The sequence below is a fragment of the Antennarius striatus genome, chromosome 2 (assembly GCF_040054535.1).
Source record: "Antennarius striatus isolate MH-2024 chromosome 2, ASM4005453v1, whole genome shotgun sequence".
Lineage (NCBI taxonomy): Eukaryota > Metazoa > Chordata > Actinopteri > Lophiiformes > Antennariidae > Antennarius > Antennarius striatus.
In genome coordinates, this window is record NC_090777.1 from 4559493 (window position 1) to 4582056 (window position 22564).

The following is a 22564-nucleotide window of genomic DNA, read 5'->3' on the forward strand; positions in this document are numbered from 1 at the left end:
ACCTCTGTTACCTGCACCAACATGTCCACTGAAGTCTGCTCCAATGACAACTACACGTGATTCTAGGTATGCTCTGCATCAATTCTTCAAAGTTCAAACAGAATTTCTCCTTCTCCTCCAGCTCACATCCTACCTGTGGAGCATACACACTAACAACATTGAACATCACACCTTCGATTTCTAGCTTCAGACTCATCACTCTATCCGACACTCTTTTTACCTCCAGGACATTCCTGTCAAACTCCTCCTTCAAGATAACCGATCCGGTATGGAAGTCTTGGGTTTGATTCGCATCTTTGATTTGGCAAAAGTTTTACGCCGGATGCCTTTCCTGATGCAACCCTCTGTATTTATCCGGGCTTGGGACTGGCACAATAAGACACTGGCTTGTGTCCTCTTGTGGCTACATTCTGATGGACACTCACTGGAATCTTCCTTAGGATATCTGTAATAGCCATTTACAGCTGGCTGCTAACAGGTCATCCAATTACAAAATGATGAATCTAACATAAATATTGATATGCAAATTAATACTACATTTCTATTTTCAGCTAGAAGTGAACACATAAAGTGTTAAAAATAGTAGTCCTTAACAAAGAAAACCAACATTTAGTTTCACTTTACCAACATTCATTCTATGGAAAATACAGTGATGTTTGGAACAGCGATATTTGCACCGTTGCGTGTTTTCATATAGAAAAGAACAATGGACATACAATTTGTATCCTTTGATTATATTTATATTCAAAACACAGAGAATATTTGGGCTGGAAGGATAAAAATGTTTAATACTTTTAAATGAAAGATCCCTAAACAACAGTATTTATTTGAACATATCAATTTATTTAAAAAAACAGAGCATATTGAATATGTTATCATTGATTGAAAAAGAAACAATCACGTCAGATGTTCAATAAAAGAGTAATGCAGAAGAAAAGTGAAGTGGAACATAAATAGATATGAGTATTATCAGCCATCTATCTGACACTTTGTCTACATTCTCCTTCCAGGATGTCAAACATGTGACACATTTTCTTGCTGGATGTGGACGTTTTCAAACCAGAGGTGAACAGACCGTCCTCTGACGATGAACCTGTGGGCCTGGTCTTTATGATGCAGTCGTTCAACATGGCCGCAAACATTCTGTGCGTTATTCAGCACATGTTTATTAGGGACTGCACAAAAGTGATGAGACAGCATGTACATGTTATCTTTACTTCATTTTCGTTTTCACACACCAGCAAGGCTTATACAAGCACATGCACTTGCCTTTTTTTACAAATAGTAAATCACAATTCATGAATAATGTTCTGAGAAATGGAAGTTTAAAAAAAAAAATTAGCGATACAAAAACACTAAGCTCCCCCCTCATTCTTCTGCCACATCTAACTCTACCCGGTTGTTCCCACCCCTCACAAACTTCAGTAGTTTTTAGATGGTTCTAGGAAATGTTGAAATGTTTTATATAACAATGTTGATTTAAAAAAAAGGACCAGATCTACCCCTTAATGCCGGTCAACAACAAAATAACATAGAATCTTTCCCAGCTCATGCTCCAATTTTCACAGAAAGCAACGATTTTTCTTTCAATTCTGCTAAAAATAAAACAAAAAAAGTCAAAAACAACAAACAAACAAACAAAAAAAAACCCACACAGGTGAAAAATAATCATTTTGCTTTAGCGAAGCCTTTCAGTGTATTATCAGAGCGCCTTATGTTGGATTCCTGACCATCAGGTCAGGTTATCAAACCTGAGGTAGGATAGTTTAGTCCTAATATCAATAATCAGGGTGTGATTTGATTTTTACATCTCTGCCTTCTTTTATCCTCAGTGGTGTAGAGGCTAAACCAAGCTTTAATCCACTGGGGTATTCCACCACAGTGACGTGAATGAAGCGCTGATGCTCTTCCTGGTCATCAAAAGTCCGACACGCCCCTTTATGTTTAATTACTCTGTTTGATTTCATCAAGTTTCTCAGTTAACTCCACCAATAATTAACATGAAACAGCAAAACATTCAGAGTTCGTATCAGTTAATGCTTCCGGCCAGAAACTTCAATGCGCCAACATTGGTTCTTACATCTTTTAGTTCCTACAGGAGGACAACCCCATCAATAATTTAAAAAACAATGAAATAATGTGAACGTTTCCGAAGGTCCTCATTGAAAAGTCTTCTTTTAGTCGCCGTTAATGGGCCAGACGTAGTTCCTGCTCAGAAGTTCACAGAGATGTGGAGAAAAGAAGGAGGAAACGCCGCAGATGAAGCGCCAACAGTTTGAAAGACCAAACGAGCACAGGAAGTCTGACATCAGAGTTTACGGAGGCTGACATCTGCTGAGTCATGTTAAGATGACGTGAAAATCTGAATCTATGGTATTAATGTTATGTTTTACTGACCGTTGGCATCATGCTAAATCCTCTTCCCCCTCTGGTTTTTTGACTATTATCCTGTCAATAATAATAATTGATATAACATATTTTGGTTAGTACACTACTTTTCTTAATCTTACTATTGTGGTTATAAAATGCTTTATATTTCAACCCCCCAATCATTTTTGTACAGTCCCTTGTAACTGTATTTTGGGGCAGCAGTGCTCCACCGTGTGAAGGGTTATCTGATGTTCTATGTGGAACTGTCGTGACGTGGCCACCTGTCTACTGTACACTGTACAACCACCTCTTGGCCAGTGTCAGCTGGTTTAGCCCCCCCAGGACCCTGCACTTACTTAGTACGGCATTGGGATATATGCATTAGCAAAAGAGAAAGAGAATTAAAACAGTCTACGTGTGTGACGTCCTTGCTGCGTGAAGAACTGGACTTGCAGCTGGTATGAATGGGATGAAATGAAGAATCGTCATGGCTGCTGCTGATACTGACTCTCTGTGGCAGTATAGAAGTCCTCCAGGACACTCTGCAGGTATTCAAAGGTGGGGCGGTCCTCAGGCTTGCTCTTCCAGCACTCCAGCATGATTTCATAGAGTTCTTTGGGACAGCACTCCAGACGCTGCATTCGGTTGTTCTTCTCAAGGAATCGGATCACTTCAGGGTTGGTCATCCCTGGAAAGATGAGAAAATGAAATGGGTGAAGAGACTACAGGTCTCCAGCTGGTAGACGTTGAAACGTTTGATCAGATGGCTGAAGTGTTAGCTTTCTGGCTAGTCGCAATGCTAGTCAGCAGACTGAGTAACCGATAACTGACTCATCTTGTCCTCAACCATGTTTATTTGGCCAAATTTTTATCGCAAGTTAGTCTTTCACTGAATTCAGTTGTAGCTCTTCTTTGAGCAGGTATCGTCATGGTGGGACGGATGGCGTCCTCTACGTTTCAGTAACCACCCCTGTGGACGTTGCTTTAATAGCTTGTAACTCCAAGTCGTCTGTGTGTATTGTACTAAATATTGATATGAATGAACTACGTAGAAACTGGACAGCACTCAGAAAGCACCAACTCCAAAAAGGGCAGCTTAGTTACCCCATTACATAATCCAAACCCTAAACTATCAGTCTCATGATTGTCCCTCAGAATGGGAGAACTTGTCCCTGAACATCTACCAGCAAAATTCAGAAAATTATGGAATTGGAATATTTCTCAAATGTTTGTTTTCTTCAGGATCCTTCAATATTTATGGCTAGTCAAAATCAAAAATGTGGTATCTAAAAATAGAATGTTGTATAAAATCAGAAAAAAAAATCATCATATGAAAAGTAAAACTTCTGAAAAGTTAGTTCATTCAGCGGTCATCCCTGCTGTCTGAGCAGTTTTACCAGACTTTACCTTTCAACTGTCAGCCCTTTCATTAGTGATCTATAGGGGCTTCCTCTCCTTGTGGGGGGAGTCAGGGACGGTCGTCTTGGCCACTGTTGAGTCAGCGGTCCAACCCATGATTGCAGTAGTGTATACTGAACTTACGTTCATGTTATTTTGTATTTAGACTGTGTAAATCCTAATTTACTCAAAGGTGACATGAAATATTCTAATATGAGCTGCATTTTTGAAAAATATTTTTTTTATGTCGTGTGATTACCAAACTAAAAAAATGAGTTGGTTTAGGTAGTTATTGATCCACCTACCTGGGTAAGGTGTACGCCCATAAGTGATAATCTCCGTCAGTAAGATGCCAAAGGACCAGACGTCAGACTTTATGGTGAAACAGCCGTAGTTGATGGCTTCGGGGGCGGTCCACTTGATGGGGAATTTGGCTCCTGAGCGTTTGGAAATCAGTCAAAATTTGAACTAATGTCGTCATTGCTAGTGAGACAATTTTAATCCTAATCCTAACCCTAACCTAACCCCAGCCCTGACCCTAACCCTAATCCCTAACCCCTTACTGAAACTGCACATAAGCATCTATTTTTGATACTAATGTAATCTGACACAAATTAATTCCCCCTAAACACTGGATTCTTCCCACCCACCAGTTCTGCAGAATGACTTCTATATTAGCTGAATCACAATATAAAATTGAATTTGCACCTTCCCTCGCCGTGTACTCGTTATCTTCAATGATTCGAGCGAGGCCAAAGTCAGCAATTTTGCACACTAAAGCCTTGTTGACCAGGATGTTGGCAGCTCTCAGGTCTCTGTGGATGTAGTTCCTCTGCTCAATGTAGGCCATACCCTCTGCAATCTAGAGGAAAAGCCGTGAAAACGTAGACACAAATATTAACTGTTGCTGGCAATGAAATAGTTCCTACCATCCTGTAATAAAACGCTTAAGTAAGCAGATCACACACAGTTATGACGTGACCAGAGCATTTAATTGGAGAAAAGAAGATTAAGCTTCTGTCTCTATATCTATCAGAGGTGCAATGCCACATGGGGTGTCCTGCTGAGCAAATTCATTGGCCTGTAAATTGTTCAGCTAATGGTTCCTTAGGGTTTTAACACTTTGGTGCGGTAGCTGTAACACCGATTAACCTGGTGAAATTTTACAGTTATGTTAGGCACTGAGTCACTCATGTGTTTTTTTTTTCATGCTGTGTAAAGCATTTATTATGCAGCATATAGAGTATAATACAGTAATCCCTCTTTACTAGCGGTTAATGCGTTCCAGGCACACAAAAATATAGCGACAAATTATTTATTTTAGGGTATTTAAAACATTCATGAACCCTCCCCATACTGATACTAAAACACCTTGTATCTGTATTACCTTTTTGCACACTTACACTTTTGTATTGTGTCTGTGTAGGTTCTCTGTTATCCAGGTCATGGTTATCCAAACCTCTTTAAATCAATCCACTGGACTTTGAGATTCTTAAAGTCCAGTGGATTGATTTAAACAGCTTTGGACACCTTTGTATTACAGGAAGCTGATTCTTTCATACACAGAAGTACGATGCGTTCCGTGAGTCTTGGAACGCAGCGCACTTCCGGATGCTGTCAGCCAATAGAATGCTCGTATGGTATCCCGTGACTACCTACTAAAAATCCGCAAAGTAGTGAAGCCGTGCATCTTGAAGCACGAATAAGCGAGGGATTATTGTACATTAATATCTCAAGATACAAGTTTCATCTGTTCAGTGACTGAGCTTCTAAGTCAAATGACATTTCCGCATTTGAAATAACTAAAATCATTTTAATCTGTTCCAGCCTTGTAAAAAAAGACTGGAAAACCCCTCTATGAGAAAACAAAGAAACATATTTTTTATCAACCAATAGAGATGCAGACTTTATCTGTGTATAACTAATTATATATGTTATGTAAACAATGATAAAATGTAAAAAGAAACAAAAGTCACAAGAACACGCAAGCTATGTCTTTACTCCACCAACGGAACGAAATCCACTCTCAGCTGATGTATCCATCCGCCATCTAGTGGTGGTGTGCTGAATTACAGGTCGTATCTCGGATTTTGCCGGTGCGTCGAACAAATGTACGGACAGAGAAACAGTTCAACGTATCTCAAATAATTTGTACGTTGAACACTAGTAGAGGTAGCGTAACAACAATAAGTAAGAGTCCACAGCGGCTGCAGAATTCCACAAATCATTATCCCCTACATTTTTGCTCATAATTTTTGACTCCATTTGAGGTGATCCATCCACCTGACAGGTGAAGTATGTCAAGAAGTTTGGACAAGGTGATTACTGCGTCTTTCACGATCCATAACTTCACCCAAAGACACTTTAACATGTCGACTTGTCATTTAAAACTATGTCTGTATGCGTCAGTTATGTTGCACTACGGAATCCAACCAGTGGATCTGGAGCTGTGAGCCGTCACATGTGGAATGTAGTTCGAACACAAAAATGAGAGTCATGAATCTCACCTGTGCAGAAAAGTCAATGAGCTTTGGGAGCTTCAGACGGTTTCCCTCATCACTCTTTATGAAGTCTAACAAACTACCTGTAGGTACATATGCAAACATAAAGAGCACATTAAAGAACAAACAGACAAGCATCTTGTAGAGAACTTCTGTCGACTTCAGCTGCGCTAAAACAGCCGTTCAGGAACATGACCATCAGATTTAAACAGTTAATGCAGCTGAGCTTTTGTCTCATGCATGAACGAAAGATAGAAGAGATGCACTGAACGTTTTTGCTGCAAAGCAATGATGGATTGAACACATTGTGTTCATTAATAATGTATTATTCTATCGGTTACATGCGCTGTCCCTTCTGTTCTGCAAGGATGTGAAGAGACCTTCTCCTCATCATTCTTTATAGTAATGAGATTGCTTGCATGCATTTTAAGATTGGGTGACGGCTTAAGTTATATTCATAATTTAATGTGTTTAATAGCAAAATGCAGTTGAACATGGACATCCACCACTGACTGCAAACAATGAGCTTCTATAAATAGGCCTCCACACTGACACGATTTAACCGGTGATACAATCTGAACAGACTGACTTAAATAAATGATGACTGATTTACAACCCCACACACCTTTCTCCATATACTCAGTGATTATATAGATGGGCTCCTCCTTGGTGACTACAGCATGAAGTCGGACCAGTTTGTCATGCTGGATGCTTTTCATCAGGTTGGCTTCTGCCAGGAAGGCTTCAACTGACATGCTGCCAGGCTTCATGGTCTTCACTGCTACCTTTTTGTGCTTGTTGTATGTAGCTTAAAACAAAAGAAAACAATCCTTGAAATTAGAAAATGAATTGGGAGCTTCTAATTCCATCAGTCCTAGAAGATTCCCATCTCTCTCACCCATCCAGACTTCTCCAAACTGGCCGGCGCCCAGCCTCTTCTCCAGTTTTAGTGAGGATCTTGGGATTTCCCAGGCGTCTTTCTCCCACGGCTTCTCAGGTTTGGAGCTCAAGCATGGGTTTGTCAGAGTCTGACAGAGGCCATCTCCCTGCTCTTGAATAATGAAAAGAAAGATTTCAGTTGTTTGAATTTCTTTGCTGACATACGCAAACTCTAATGTATTTCCTTATATTTGGTATAAATAGCCTGGCAATGAGCCGGCGCCTCATGAGGGGTGTACCCCGCCTTTCGCTCGTAGCTGGCTGGGATAAGCTCCAGCAGAGGTTTAAGCCACCACGCAGATAAGCGGCTGTAGATGAGATGATTGAGATGAAAACGGATGGATTGCTATAAGATAAATACAATAATAATATACACTTGTAACTCCCTTGTAACAGTAAAACCCATTCTTTTGGATGGTATTTGTATCTATTGTAGTGGTATTTGTATCTATTGTATTGGTATTTGTATCTATTGTAGTGGTATTTGTATCTATTGTATTGGTATTTGTATCTATTGTAGTGGTATTTGTATCTATTGTATTGGTATTTGTATCTATTGTAGTGGTATTTGTATCTATTGTAGTGGTATTTGTATTAGAGGTAAGATCTTAAGCCCGACCCCGAGTCCAAAATTTCAATAATTACATTCGGGTCGAGTTGGGCTCTAATACCCGCGGGCTCGGGCTTAAGATCTTACCTCTAGGTTCGAGACTAGAGGTAAGATCTTAAGCCCAAGCCCGAGTAAATTTGGGCCGGGTTGGGCTCAAAATTTCAATAATTACGTTCGGGTCGGGCTTTACAGTTTTTCTCGATTGCTTACACACATTTTCTGGTACTTGAGACACGATGACCACAACATGTAACTCATGCACCATCCCCCTGAACCATTTCTGCTAAACTGCAAACACAAGTTCTGCTTTACACTCAAACTTCAATTGTAAAACACACTTTTTTCAAGACACTACACACGATTCTTTGCGTTAGACGCAATTTTCATGAAGAAAATCTCTTGTTTTCACAACGAACACACTTTCATTCAAAATTCTAAACTTACTTGCCCAACTATGTGCACTGACTCACCACATCAGCAAACACTTGCCACACAGTTTTACAATCAGCGATCACAGCTTTAGCATAAAAGGGCAACAGGTGAGCTTGTCTGTTTTGGAACAATGGATGCCAACAGAGGCAGAGCCAGAGGAGTGAGAGTAAGAGGAGGAGGACGGGGAGCACGAGGACGAGGATGAGGACGAGGACGAGGAAGGCCAAGGACTGTAATTTCAGACGAGATCCGAGCCACTTTGGTTGACCATGTGATCAATCATATTCTCACAATGAGGGCAGCTGGGCAACGAGTATAGAGAAGTGAGAGGTTTTGACCGTTGCGTGTGTGTTTTTGGATTTGTGTGTAGAATTCTGAGAGTATGACACATGCTTTCAGAAAGCAATCGAGAAAAACTGTAATACCCGCGGGCTCGGGTCGGGTCGGCCTGGATTTTTTAGGCCCGATTTTACCTCTAATTTGTGTCTATTGTATTGATATGTGTATCTATTGTATTGGCACTTGTATCTATTGTATTGGTACTTATATCCCTCGTATTGGTATATACATCTGCATTTCAGCATATAACAAATGTAGGTACTGTATGTATGGTTCATACTTCTTCTCTAAAACGTACCTTAAAAAGCAGCCATGAATACAATAGCTGGTAGATTTCACTACTGCAATGGTGGTATAGTAGACAACAAGAGCACCTATTGACCCCCCCCCCCCCCCACACACACACACACACATACACACAAAACTTAGAAAGACTAGAGTACTGAGGGACTCACTCCTGTAATGGCTGACCAGCTCCTGTAGGGTGTTGAAGGTGCTTCGTGGAGAGATGTAGAACCCCCCGTTGTCCAGCGTTCGGATCTTATAATGTTTGACTGTGTCACCAGACTGAGAGTCCATGTCCCTGACGGACAGCGAGTAGCTGCCTGAGGTAGAACACACACACACACACACACACACACACACACACACACACACACACACACACACACACACACACACACACACACACACACACACACACACACACACACACACACACACACACACACCTGTAATTATCATGCCAACCTTTAGGAACTTTTTTACCACCAGTAATCTTTGTGGTTTATATTTCAAAGTAATTTTGAGGAATTCATTACGATCCAAAAAGGAATAACATCTTTAAGTAATCAGTTACAAAAAAATATCATGTTAGAAATGACATAATACAAAGAATTTATATGAAACACATCAAAAACCATCAACACTAATGTGGCACATAAAACCCTGCTTCACAAAAAAAAAAAAAAAAGTTATCTCCGAAGATAACGGCCCAACGGGGAGGGAAGAGCGGACTGACAGATGGATCGGGGTAACGTCTGCAGTGACGCAGGAATGATCCAGAACAAAACACATCTACCCATCTAGAACGCCGTGGTCCCGGAAAGCAGGGTTGGTTGTTCGCTGAAGCATCTTCAGTTTCAGACAGGGAGGCAGACGCCCGCTCCACCCTGAAGGAGAGATTTATAATATTCACCTAGATTAAGTTTATAATCCAGGTGAGTTAAGGCTACTCTAGTTTGAGGGACTTCCCAGGATGCACTGAACTCCTCTTTCTTCATCTCCCTATACAGATTCCTGACTTGCAAGTTTATTTTGCTAGCTTGACTGTTGTCTTTTAGTTTAATAGTTTAGTTTAAAAGTTTAATACAGAACTGGGGATGGTTATCATCAGTTTAGTCTGAATACTAGTTAATTCAATTTATGTTTTTCGACTTACGCATCTCCTGGAACCGATCAATGCCATAAGATGAGGTTCACCTGTATTTAATATAATTTAAATGGTAGTTCTGATTTGCCGATACGTTCAAACGAGCCTTGTGGTTACCTCAGGAGGAGGTTTGTTGGTTCATTAACAAATATCTAAAAACAGCTCAACACAAGTGTTGTTCTGCAGAGAGGAACCAGGAATGGCAGCCGAGCTTGATTTGTCCGTTGAGATAAATAATGTCCCGTCAGGTGCGTTTTCCTCACCCTTTGTGGTCTCACTGTCTCGGATCATGAAGGAGCCAAGCTTGTTCCCAGGGGCCAGCAGCTGCCTCTCAGCATCCTTCCTGCTCACGCCCTTAAAGAACCACCTGAACAACAGGAAGCAGATAAGAGTCAGCAGAACCAGCTTCTCCTCCAGCAGGTTTCACTTCAGTCTGGGTCACCGCGGTTGTTCTTACATGGTCCCTGTGGACACCCCAGACTACTACTGCTATTATTATTACTATTACTACTACTACTAATAGTAGTATCTCTACTACTAATAGTCGTAGTAGTAGTAGTAGTATTAGTAGTAGAAGTAATAGTAATAGTAGTAGTAGTAGCAATAGTACTGCGATAGTAATAGTAGTAATATAATAGTAACAGTAGTCATAGTAGTAATTGTAGTAGTAATAGTAATAGTTGTAGTAGTAATAGTGGTAGTAGTGGTAGTAGTAGTATGCTAGTAGTATTATAACATGGTAGAGAAATTATTCCTATAATTGTGCTTTCAGTGTTAACACTTACTCTTCTGCCTCCAGAGTATCTTTGGCCACGTAATTACTGGGAATGTAACCTTCCTGTCCTGTAGCGATTAGCTTAGCTCGCCACCACTCTCCTGATCTGGAGAGACAGAGAGAGAGACAGACAGACAGACAGAGACAGAGAGAGAACAAGAGAGTAAATTATGTGGAAGCAAGCATCAGACTGTCTGAATCTTTGCCGGTGCTGCTCCTGAACTTACTCCTCCAGGATCTTTAGCTTGTCTCCCTTCTTGAAGCCGAGGTCTCCTTCATGGATGCCCTCGTAGTCGTAGAGAGCCATGGCCAAGTTCTCTGCTCCCACAGCAAGAACAGAAAAGACATGTTGGTGGTGGAACCAAAGGAAAACCAAGTGAAAGCCAAACATTTACAGAAGTTGGGTCTGCGGCGGCACTGGGGACCTTTAAAATACCTCTCAGTCATCCCAACGTATGATTGGATACATTCATAGTCAGAGGTGGAACATTAGTCTGAACTGTGCTGTTATTGGTATAAGTCGCGTTGGCTGAAGACATCAATAAATGAAGGTAAGACAGAATTAACAGTGTCTCACCATCAGAAGACCTTGAATTGGACATCATTTTGTTCTGTAAAGAGAGAAAGACAAGGTGGAATTCCTTTGTGTGTATATAATAATACATACTATATGTAAATATATATACATATATATATATTCCTGGTGATGTCACAATAAGCAGTGTGGGACTATTCCATCTGGCAGTTACAAAAAACTGCCAGATGGTGCAAGGCTCAAGACATTCAGGACTAACACAGACTGTTATATTATCAGAAGAGCTTATAAGAAAAAAGAACACAAAGGTACCATGTGAGAGGTGTAGTAATGGACTACATAATAACTAATTGGTTGAAAACAATAATCCATAATAATTAGTCAATATAATAATAATAGTCAGTGCTACCAGACAACGGAAGTAGGGCTAAGTAAAGGAGGACTTGTGTCAAATCTTTGTTTTCTCAATGTGTTTTCACAAAACACTGATTCCTTCCAAACAACAATGATTATCTAAAATTAATCAATTGACTCAACGCGTAAAAATACAAATACAGTAGAAATCTGAAATACAAGCCACTTGGTATACGAGTTATTTGAGATACGAGTCAGCTGATACCACATCTCGTTCTTTACCACGTGTTGGCGGATGGATATAACATCAGCTGAAACTGGATCTTGTTCTCATCGGTGGAGTAAATACGTAGCTTGTGTGTTCTTGTGACTTTTGTGTTTCTTTTCATTCTTTATCATTGTTTACAGTACTTATACATAATTAATTATACACAGGTAAAGCCTGCATGTCTCTTGGTTGATAAAAATATTTTTATCAACCAAGAGATACAGATTCAACTCGTATCTCCGGGTACTAGTGTAGGTAATATGACCAACTATATTAAACTACATTCAAACTAAACTAGTTTGATCACTGAAGCTGAATATAACAGTTAGCGTTCTATATTCTGTTTTTGTGTTGTCCGTGGGTTCCATGCTACATAGATAAAGTGCAGCATTAGCTCACAGCTATAATGAGCTGAGTCAGAAAACTAGTTGTCAGAGCTCTGAGACAGCGGTGGATTGATCTCAGAGCAAAATCCACTGTGGATTATGTTTGAGCTAAGGCAGGTTTCATATGACCTTTGTTTGCCACTTCCTCTTTCTTCATCGAGCAGAGACGTTAGCACACAGGAAGTAGCCAGAGGAACCCCAGTGACCCTAGCAGCGCTGCTACACACTGATCTCCATTGCTAATTTTGGGGCAGGGTGAATGTGAGCGTAAGTCTTTCGTCTCCTCTCTGAAGAACCCACACCATCACTTGCGGTGTTAACCGATGAAACCGCTTTATGTTGTCTTACTCATTCTTCATCTGAAGGGTGTTCACCCATTTACATCACCCAAAAAACCCCCAAAGTGGTCACAAGTACTGTTTGGTAGGATGTAATGTGAATAGAGAGCTTAACAATTACATAAATTTGTTTCACAATTATTTTTTTTTTACTTTAATTATCAGCTGAGTGTGAAAAAGGTCTTTTTAGGAGCATGAGCCGTTACTCCTGTAACTATGATACTTAAGTCGTTGTCATGTGATACTCGTGTAACATGTGCAGATGTCAGACTGCTTACAGCTTTGTTCCCCCCGTTTCCACTAGTGGGGTCTTTGACATAGTGGGCCGTCTGTGCATGCTTCTGCAGCTCGTCACCCCTCGTCCCCTTGTCCAGGGACTCCTGCTTCTTGGAGCCCACGCAGCCCATCGTGTCTTCTGTAGCAGCAAAGATAAATATGTCATGGAAGTAAAACGACACATGATGGGATTCAAAATGAAAAATGTCGGTATATTAGAAATGATGTTGATTTAATAAATAGTTTCTTGTTATAAACAAAGGGTGTCTAATAACAATACTGGCAAAGAAGTGAACAATTTCCACAAAAAACCAACCTTTTTAGATACACATCTCTGAAACCTCATAACAAATAGAATGCACCAGTTACATGTTGGACAATGGCTCTGTTACTAAATGACCCTGACCTACTTTCATAGATCAGGGTAAAATTTTCTATTCAGGGGTGTCCCGGGATGTTTTTTGGTTTTTATATTGTACTACGTGCAAAACTCAAACTTGTATATGATTCTACTCTAAATTCTGTTATTACTTTTGGGGATGCATAAATGTTGTGTTGGGATGTACAAATTTCCTTGAAGCCCATCCAAGGGATGCACTACTTTCTTGAAGTAAAATGAACTCCGTGTTCTAAAGCAAAAAACAACAGAAGATAGCACATTTCCCGAAATTACAACTTGGCAATCCTGAGGACCTTTGGGAATGTTTTCTTGTGGATTGACGTGACCCTTTAGGAATGTGTACATCCCGTTATAGCAGCATAAAACTAATATCATTCTGTAAAAACATCTGATGAACATTTATTCATAGTGTGACGTCTGGATGACTTGTTGTAACGGAACAAGTGTACTGCAGAATGACTGGGAAAAAAACAAGCATCCTGGTGAACGTCTGGACTTGAATGAATGGAACGCTAATTTACATTTTCTCACTTTGTTTTTTCGTCTTTATCTACCTTAAAGTTATTTTGAAGAACTGAAAAGTCTTAGTGTGAGAAACAACCAAAAGCAGAGTAAATCCCTAAGTCAGAAAATACATTTTCATAGCACTGTAAGTATCCGTTGGCCTCATCAAACCTGGACCTTCAGCGTGCACTGGGACGGTTTGCAGCAGAGTCTCACACGAGTGGGATGAGGATCAGCACCTCTAAATCCAAGGCCATGGTTCTCGACCGGAAAAGGGTGGTGTGCCCTCTTCAGGTCGGTTGAGAGTCTTTGCCCCAAGTGGAGGAGTTTAAGTATCTTGGGGTCTTGTTCACGAGTGAGGGAAGGATGGAACGTGAGATTGACAGACGGATCGGTGCTGTAGTCACTGTATACTGTAGGTCTGTTGTAGTGAAGAAGGAGCTGAGCTGCAAGACGAAGCTCTCGATTTACCGGTCAATCTACGTTCCTACTCTCACCTATGGTCATGAGCTTTGGGTCATGACCGAAAGAACAAGATCCCGGATACAAGCGGCTGAAATGACTTTCCTTCATAGAGTGGCTGGGCGCACCCCTACAGATAGGGTGAGTAGCTCAGTCGCCAGGGAGGAGCTCGGAGTAGAGCCACTGCTTCTCCACCTTGAGCGGAGCCAGCTGAGGTGGCTCGGGCATCTGTTCCGGATGCCTCCTGGACGCCTCCCTGGGGAGGAGACCTCTAGACCTAGGACACGCTGGAGGGACTACGTCTCTCGGCTGGCCTGGGAACGCCTCAGGCTCCCCTCGGAGGAGTTGGAGGTGGTGTCTGGGGAGAGGGAAGTATGGGCATCCCTGCTGAGACTGTTGCCCCCGCGACCCGGCCGCGGATAAGCGGTAGATGATGGATGGATGGATAAATACATTCCCTCCGAAAATGAGACTTATAGTCCATATATACACTGCATGATTTTTTCTTCATTATGCAGTTTTTGGCTGGTAAGAGTTATACTGCAAATGCGGAACATCTTACTCTAATGAGAAGAACCTGTTTGTCTGTTTGATTATCTGTAACTTGCCGATCTTGAAACTCATTCATTTGATCTCCGTCACATGTTATCATGTGAGCTGCTGTGGGGAGGGTTGGGGTATGGGGGTACATCTATGCTATGTGCTATGGACCCTCTCCAGTTTGCCTATCAGGCCAAGGTTGGGGTTGACGATGCTGTCATGTACCTCCTCCACCGCACACTCTCCTACCTGGACGCCGGGGGCTGTGCCGTCAGAGTGCTCTTCTTCGACTTTTCGAGTGCCTTCAACACCATCCAGCCCCAGCTCCTGCAGGATAAACTGACCTCCATGGCTGTGGACCCCTACCTCGTGAGCTGGATTACGGACTACCTAACGGACAGACCCCAGTACGTCCGTATGGGGGACTGTTTGTCTTCTATGGTGACCAGCAGCACGGGGGCGCCACAGGGGACCGTTCTGTCCCCCATTCTCTTCACCCTCTACACATCAGACTTCAAGCACAACTCGGATACATGCCACATACAGAAGTACTCCGATGACACCGCGATAGTGGCATGTATCCGGGAGGGTGATGAGGGGGGGTACAGGGCATTGGTGGCTGACTTCGTGGAGTGGTGCCAACAGAACCAGCTCCAGCTCAACGTCTCCAAGACAAAGGAGATGGTTCTGGATTTCCGGCGGGCACCTCCCTCTCCACAGCCGGTGATCATCAAAGGCAGTGAGGTGGAGGTGGTAGAAAACTGTAAGTACCTGGGACTGCAGCTAGACAGCAGACTGGACTGGTCACTCAACTCCAACTGTGTGTACAAGAAGGGGCAGAGCAGGATGTACTTCCTAAGGAGGCTGGCCTCCTTCAACATCTGTCCTAAGCTCCTTTTCATGTTCTATCAGTCCGTAGTCTCCAGTGTGCTGTCATACGCCATTGTGTGTTGGGGTGGGGGGGCCAGGAAAAGAGATATGGACCGTCTGAACAGACTCATCCGCAGAGCAGGCTCAGTGGTCGGGCTGAGCCTGGACTCTGTGGATACGCTTCTGGAGAGCAGGACCATGTCTAAAATTAAGGCCATCATGAACAACACCAGGCACCCCCTACACACCACCTTCTCCCAGCAGAGAAGCACCTTCAGCGGCAGACTGCTGTCACACAGCGCCTCCACAGAGAGGCTGAGGTCCTCCTTCGTGCCCCGTGCCATCAGGGGGTACAATGACTCTCTCAGGAGGAGCGGGGGGGAGGTGGCGAGGTCAGCACGGGGTTGAATATGGATTTAATTTAATTTAAATTAAATTAAATTTTAATTAAATTTAATTTTATACTGTTGTATATATATATATATATATAATTTATTTATTTTTTATACTGTTTTATATTTTAATTCAATTTTATACTGTTTAGATTTTATTTTATGCTGTTTATATTTTAATACTATAATATTTATAAATTTTATACTGTTTATATTTTTTTTGTTATAGTTTAGTATATAAGTCCTGTTAGTGCTGCATGTGTCTGTCTGTTAGTGTAATGTATGTCTTGTGGTATGTCCTGTGATGTCAATGTTTCCTTTTCTCCTGGTATTTATCCAGTATTATTTGTTATTTAATGCCTGAGCAGTGGATATATGCAATTTCCTTCGGGATTAATAAAGTATCTATCTATCTATCTATCTATCTATCTATCTATCTATCTATCTATCTATCTATCTATCTATCTATCTATCTATCTATCTATCTATCTATCTATCTATCTATCTATCTATCATCTCATCTCCATGTCCGCTGCTCTGTTTCTAAGCACATCACAACCTCTTCTACTGTCGCCATGTTTGTTCATAAATCTCGATGTTTCATGGCGTTTGACACGGACAGATCTGTTTCTAACGACTGGATGAAAAGTTGGAGCTGAGACAGAAGCCGACGTTCAGACTTCTCAGCTGGTTGTTCCTCTAAATATAATTCAAAATGTGTTTAATGTCAGATGAATGAGGCGTGAAACTTAGATATCACATGACGCTGTTGGGTATTTTTCACAGCATGGATGAGACCAAGCTGTGTCTATGGCTAACAGGCTGTGTCATCTATAAAGCATCTTTGTCTACTTTGTCTCACCCCTGCAGGGAAACAGACTCAATGAACACGAGAGCTTGGCTTCTGAGATGGGGTGTGTTTTTTAAACTCTTTACAGAGGTCAGTCATTAATGCCACAGGAGGTTGAATCGATCTGCTAGGATCTGGACAGTCAGACACAAACACATACCCATGCTTATGTAGCTACAGTAAGCAGGTATAACTAACATTTAACAAACTTTGTTGGTTATGACATAAATCATGAATTGACTAGACAGGCAACAATAGAATATTTGTTTGGGAAAAACTGCCGTAAGGTGAACTATCTTGACGAGCTGCTTGTGATTCAACCTTTAAGGAACCAGGAAGTAAGAAAAGAAACAGCATGGAGAAAAACATCAAACTTTTAGGTATCATCCTGCTTTTAAAAAGAACGCCATACGCGTCCCGTCACTGGTTATAACGTGCAGCATCACCAAGGAACTGGAGCCTGACCCACGTGACGTCAGACAGGAGGTGGTGTCAGCAGTTCAGGCCACCATAAACATTCACACTCGTGCTTATGGGTAATTTAAAGCCACCAGTTCAGCTCTGCTGCATGCGTTCAGCCACACAGGACGGTTTCTTGTGAGGATCTGGACCCAGGATCTGCTTCCTGTGACGGGGATCACGACCACACTGGCCTGTTGTCGGTAGTGTTCAAGAAGAAGCCATGAATAGAGGAAGTCCTGGTGTTCACACAATCAAAATGAATGGTGTTAACACATTTGCTTCCTTTTTTCCATACATTATGAAACGCGTTCTTCTTCCGATGTCTAACCAGCAGGGGGTCGGGTTTCTGTAAACACTCAGAGCCGTTGGAGCTGCGACCAAAAACCACCTGAACATCTTTAGATAGATTAAAAAAACGTATTCCTGATTAATGATTTCATGACAAAGTCTTTACATTCAGTTTATTGATGTGATGGGGCTGGATTGGTGACACTGCTGAGTGTAATTCATATTTTCATGTATCAAGTAAAATATATTGAATGAATCACCTCACCTACTCACCATTCCACCACCTTCTTCTGACCTGCTATCAAATATTATAAACATTTCCAACCTGACTGACATGATTTTAATTTGCACACATTAGTTATTACACACAGGAATGTGCAGCAGTCCTCCTACTCCTCCTCCTCCTCCTCCTCCTCCTCCTCCTCCTCCTCCTCCTCCAGTATAATACGCAATAAAATTAAGTTTTAAATGAAACAGAGCACAGAAAGCAGAACAATTGTGGAAGATAAAGTTTGGAGAAATATCTCCAGCTTCAGCTACGCTGAGTTTCAGTTCTGTGCTTCTTTGACGTTTTAGTGTTACTGTCCTTCATCCTTAAATAGAAGTGCCGTGTCATGGAGACCCACAGGAACCAGGTGTAATCACTAATTACAACCTCTCTGGACCTCTGAGCATGCAGCCCCATTGTGCGCTGTTTATCTCGCCTCCCGTGTAGTCGAGCAAGAACTTTGAACAAAGCTTTAATGACCTTTAACGACCTTCAACTGAAGCTGTAAAGTTCCTATACTGAAACAGTTCCTCTGGTCTGAAAATGTATTTTGTGCTCAGTTTAAAAAAAAAAAAAATTTGCATATTCCAAGCATTTTTTTTTTAGTAGAGTAGGTGATGGAGACCATGTTGAGAACTGTTCAGACCTGGTAGCACCCTGTTTGACCTGATCTCCACTGTGGGTACATATCCAGGACACGTTGAGACCAGATCGGAGATCTGAGAACTCAGACTACATTTAGGCATTATATTTAAGCCTAACATGGACAAAGTGTGTCAACAGTGTGAAAAAGCAATGTGTCTTAACAGTAAAACACTATTGTTTTAAGCAGTAACACTATCACTGATGCCGGGTACTTGTCATCAAAATATATCACAGTATTACTGCACACAACATGGCAGTCAGAGACTGCAACATCCCACAACAACCTGAATTAAAAACTTTACCCTGTCCTACACATTTTTGTGCCTCTGGCCTACTAAAAAAGTTGCTTTTTGTTTTGTGAATATATCTCATTAGGTTTCAGAGATGTGTACGTAAAAACATATAAAAGTGAAAATTTGACCTTGACCTAGTTTTTCAAGGTCAAGGGTGGGTGTAATTTTCATGCCTTTGCCTGCCTGAAGATAACGCCTTTTGTTTTGTCTTCCTATCTTATACGGTTCCTGAGTGTACAAAAGTTGAAATTTGACCTTGGGCAATTTTTCTCAAGGTCAAGGTCATCATCTCATTTTCATCCCCTTTGCTGCCCGAGTGATGTGCTTTTTGTTTCTTTCTATCTGCAACGGTTGTGAAGATATTTGGTGGACGAACGGACGGACGAATACACAAACACTGACAATAACAATACGTACATCACCGCTTCGTGGGATGTCACAAACCAAAACGCTTTTATACTTGATACTTGATCTATGGTCCATCCACCCATTCCTGTAGACTTTTAGACTTTGTTCTGTCCTTTCAGTGTCTCCTTTCCCGAACTAAATGCGAACAACACAGTGAGTGAACATCTGTCAGTAGGGGACCCAGTGAACTGCTGATTCAGCGCCGTTATCAAGGACGTGGGCGGCGCACAAAATATGCACAAGTGAAACCATGATTGCCAACATTGAGTGAAATCTGGGAACTACCCTTCTGGCGAGACTTCAGCACTGAAACCAGCTTCATCTTCCCATCGTAGCACCAACCACCATCGTGGAAACACAGCAGAAGGTCATTCCATGTGTGCGTCTTCTGTCAGGGTTCTTCAGTCCACTGAGACAAGATCGACTGTCGTCACGTCACCCCAAACAACTTTACAGCAAGGGTGTACAACTCACTTTCACTGAGGGCCACATCAACATAACGGCTGTCCTCAAAGGGCCAGATGTAACTAATAAATGTAACTAAATGTAATTCATTGTAACGTAAAATAAATGTAACTACTCCTTAATGTTTGATAACTGAATTTGTTACTAAATTTATTATTTATTCAAGTTACAAACATTACAGTTACACAGAAAAATTGTTTCTCTGTTATAAAATAAATCTTTTTTTAATTTGTCAAGTTATTAAACCCACAGACCTCCATCAATCAAGGATCAAACTATCATTGAATAAAGAAAAATAACATCAAACACAAGTTAGAAAATTAACTTTGTTCAAAACGTTTTTGTCAATGTTAAAGTGGGCTTTAATGACTGCATTGTGGGAAATGTAGTTTCTGGTCAAAGCACACTTTTGACTTATTTATTTTTACACACGCTGACCTTTTATGCTCTCACGGGCCACACAAAATGATGTAGCGGGCCACATTTGACCCCGGAGCCTTGAGTTTGAACCATGTGGTTTACAAGAAGGAAGGAAGGAATGAAGGAAGGAAGGTAGGAAGGAAGGAAGGAAGGTCACATTTTCTATAACATTCTACATTTAAAGGTCAGCGTTCACCCATCGGGTAGGTGGATTGAAACCTACAGTACATGATTCAATCAGGTGAAAGAAAATCTTTGAACAACTATCTGGACTTCTTTAATATTTAATCACTAACATACCCAAAAAAGAAATCCCCAAAATGTGACGATTCAATATTCCTCTGTCTTTTATGAATGTGTTTAAGGTTTGACTGATGGACAAAATGAATAAAAATGTTGCCTTGGGCATTATAATCATAATTCTTAAATTTTTCTTTCAATGAAATGTAATTTTGATGAGCCATTTGTGCTACTTTTGTAGATTTTATATGTTCTGATTTATCAGAAGATGCCCGACAGTTGTGTTTGTACTTCTTTTCCATGATAATCTTTTTACAAACAGCATCATTTTTGCACAGTGGTGCTTTTCATAAAGAAAATCAGTTTGGTTTCTCCGGCTGAGTCGGAACCTGTCCAGCAGCCGACTCTGAATGTTGTGTCATTTCAGACGTTTGCTCTGCAATAACTGTATTTTCCATTTACAACATCTGGGGAAGAACAGCCTGACAGCTGAAGCCACCGGGGCCACGTCACGGTTTGGTTTCTGTAACTCTGTCAAGGATATTGGTAATATGTTCTATTTGATCTGCTTACTCTGGTTTTACCAACTTAAAATGAAAGTAGAGAAAATAAACCGGTGTGGTCTGGTCTGGAGGGCCAATCTAAAAATAACACAAACTCGAAACACTAGATGAAGTTAAGGGAAACACTTGAGAGTCACCTTCTAGAAAACAGAGCGCAGCATTTTTTTAGAACAGAAACTAAAAAAAAAAAGGCAAAAAATGGTTTATTCTGAGGTCTGGAGGTTGTTTTTCCTCTTTAGAGACAGGAGCATCCTTCCCTCTGTACCTTCTTGACCTCCGTCCACCCTTGTCCAGAGACTTGAACAGATGGACAACTCCCTCCCTGCCCTCAAGCAACAGAAAACACTTACTCGCCTCGTCCGGTGCTGATTCCTGCGGTAGTATTTGATCTAGACCCCGGTGCCCCTGTGGAGAGTAATCCTCATTTCTTTAACGGAGACTCCATCCCGTCATAGCGGCTTATCTCGTTGGGTTCTGTCGGAGATGCGGGCGGCGCGTCAGGACGCAGCGTACCGGACATGGATGAGGAAGTTTGCGCTCATCTGAGCGCCGCTGAGAAGAGGAACCAGCTCTCTCTCTCTCTCTCTCTCCGGGCGCCTCGACGCGCTTCCTTTCGCTCTCAGCCGATCCTCCTTCTGCCCCCAGATGTTCCTTCAGCCCCACTGGTCACGGATGAAGGCCTTGAGGTGTGTGGTGAAGTTCACACCCCGTCCAGACTAAGAGACTAAGGTGATCAGGTCCTGCTGTGTTTTACATGACGTCTAGAGTTTAATGTCAGGCTGGGGCTGATTGGTTGTCTGGTGGGTGGGCACAGAACCCAACCGCTTCTACAAGTGTCTTATCTGAAAGCACTGACCGTCTCCACTTCCAGTTTAATGTAACTCGATTACATAAAACCCTGACTGTGAAAACGTTTCCCGCTTGTCGCTGTCAGTGGTGTGTGAATACAGGAACCAGTGCAAAGTTCAAAGTGAAAGGGTAGTAATAACACTGATAATAACACTACTACTACTAATAATAATAGTAATAATAATAATAATAATAATAATAATAATGATAGATAATAATAATAATAATAATAATAATAATAATAATAATAATAATAACAATGACAATAAAGGTAATAACGACGACGACAACAACAACAACAACAACAACAATAATAATAATAATAATAATAATAATAATAATAGATACTACTACTACTACTACTACTACTACTACTACTACTACTACTACTAATAATAATAATAATAAATAATAAGGATCGTTGCTACCCTTTTTGTTTCCTTGTGTCTTTCACCCAGGACAAAGAGACAAATCCATATGCGAACTGTTCTTAATGTTTTTAATACACACCACATTAAAATAAAGACTTTATTTATCTGGTTTTTATTTTGTGTCATTATTTGTATTATATAATAACAATAACTTGTTCACTTTGAAGTTTAGCATTCAAACCTGATAGATACAGGTTTAGTTAGTGACACACGTGTATTACCAGTGTTAGTTAAGTTAACCCTGCAATGAACAAGTTAATA

General features: G+C 41.2%; 1 protein-coding gene across 3 annotated transcripts; it reads right to left on the minus strand.

Moving 5' to 3' along the window:
• Positions 1–747: 747 nt before the first annotated feature.
• hck (HCK proto-oncogene, Src family tyrosine kinase) lies at positions 748–21746 on the minus strand. Of its 3 annotated transcripts, XM_068326270.1 has the most exons (14): positions 21374–21746; positions 12956–13092; positions 11374–11407; positions 11024–11114; positions 10807–10902; positions 10285–10388; positions 9045–9194; positions 7168–7320; positions 6895–7077; positions 6276–6352; positions 4477–4630; positions 4074–4205; positions 2879–3058; positions 748–2448 (listed from the first exon to the last, which is right to left on the minus strand). In XM_068326270.1, the coding sequence occupies exons 2-14, from the start codon at positions 13082–13084 to the stop codon at positions 2444–2446; spliced, it is 1488 nt and encodes a 495-aa protein (XP_068182371.1). In that variant the 5' UTR covers positions 13085–13092; positions 21374–21746; the 3' UTR covers positions 748–2443. The 3 variants fall into 3 exon arrangements, with proteins under 3 accessions (XP_068182371.1, XP_068182362.1, XP_068182353.1); XM_068326261.1 differs by having other exon boundaries at positions 748–3058; positions 21378–21743; XM_068326252.1 differs by having other exon boundaries at positions 749–3058; positions 21374–21742.
• Positions 21747–22564: the final 818 nt, after the last annotated feature.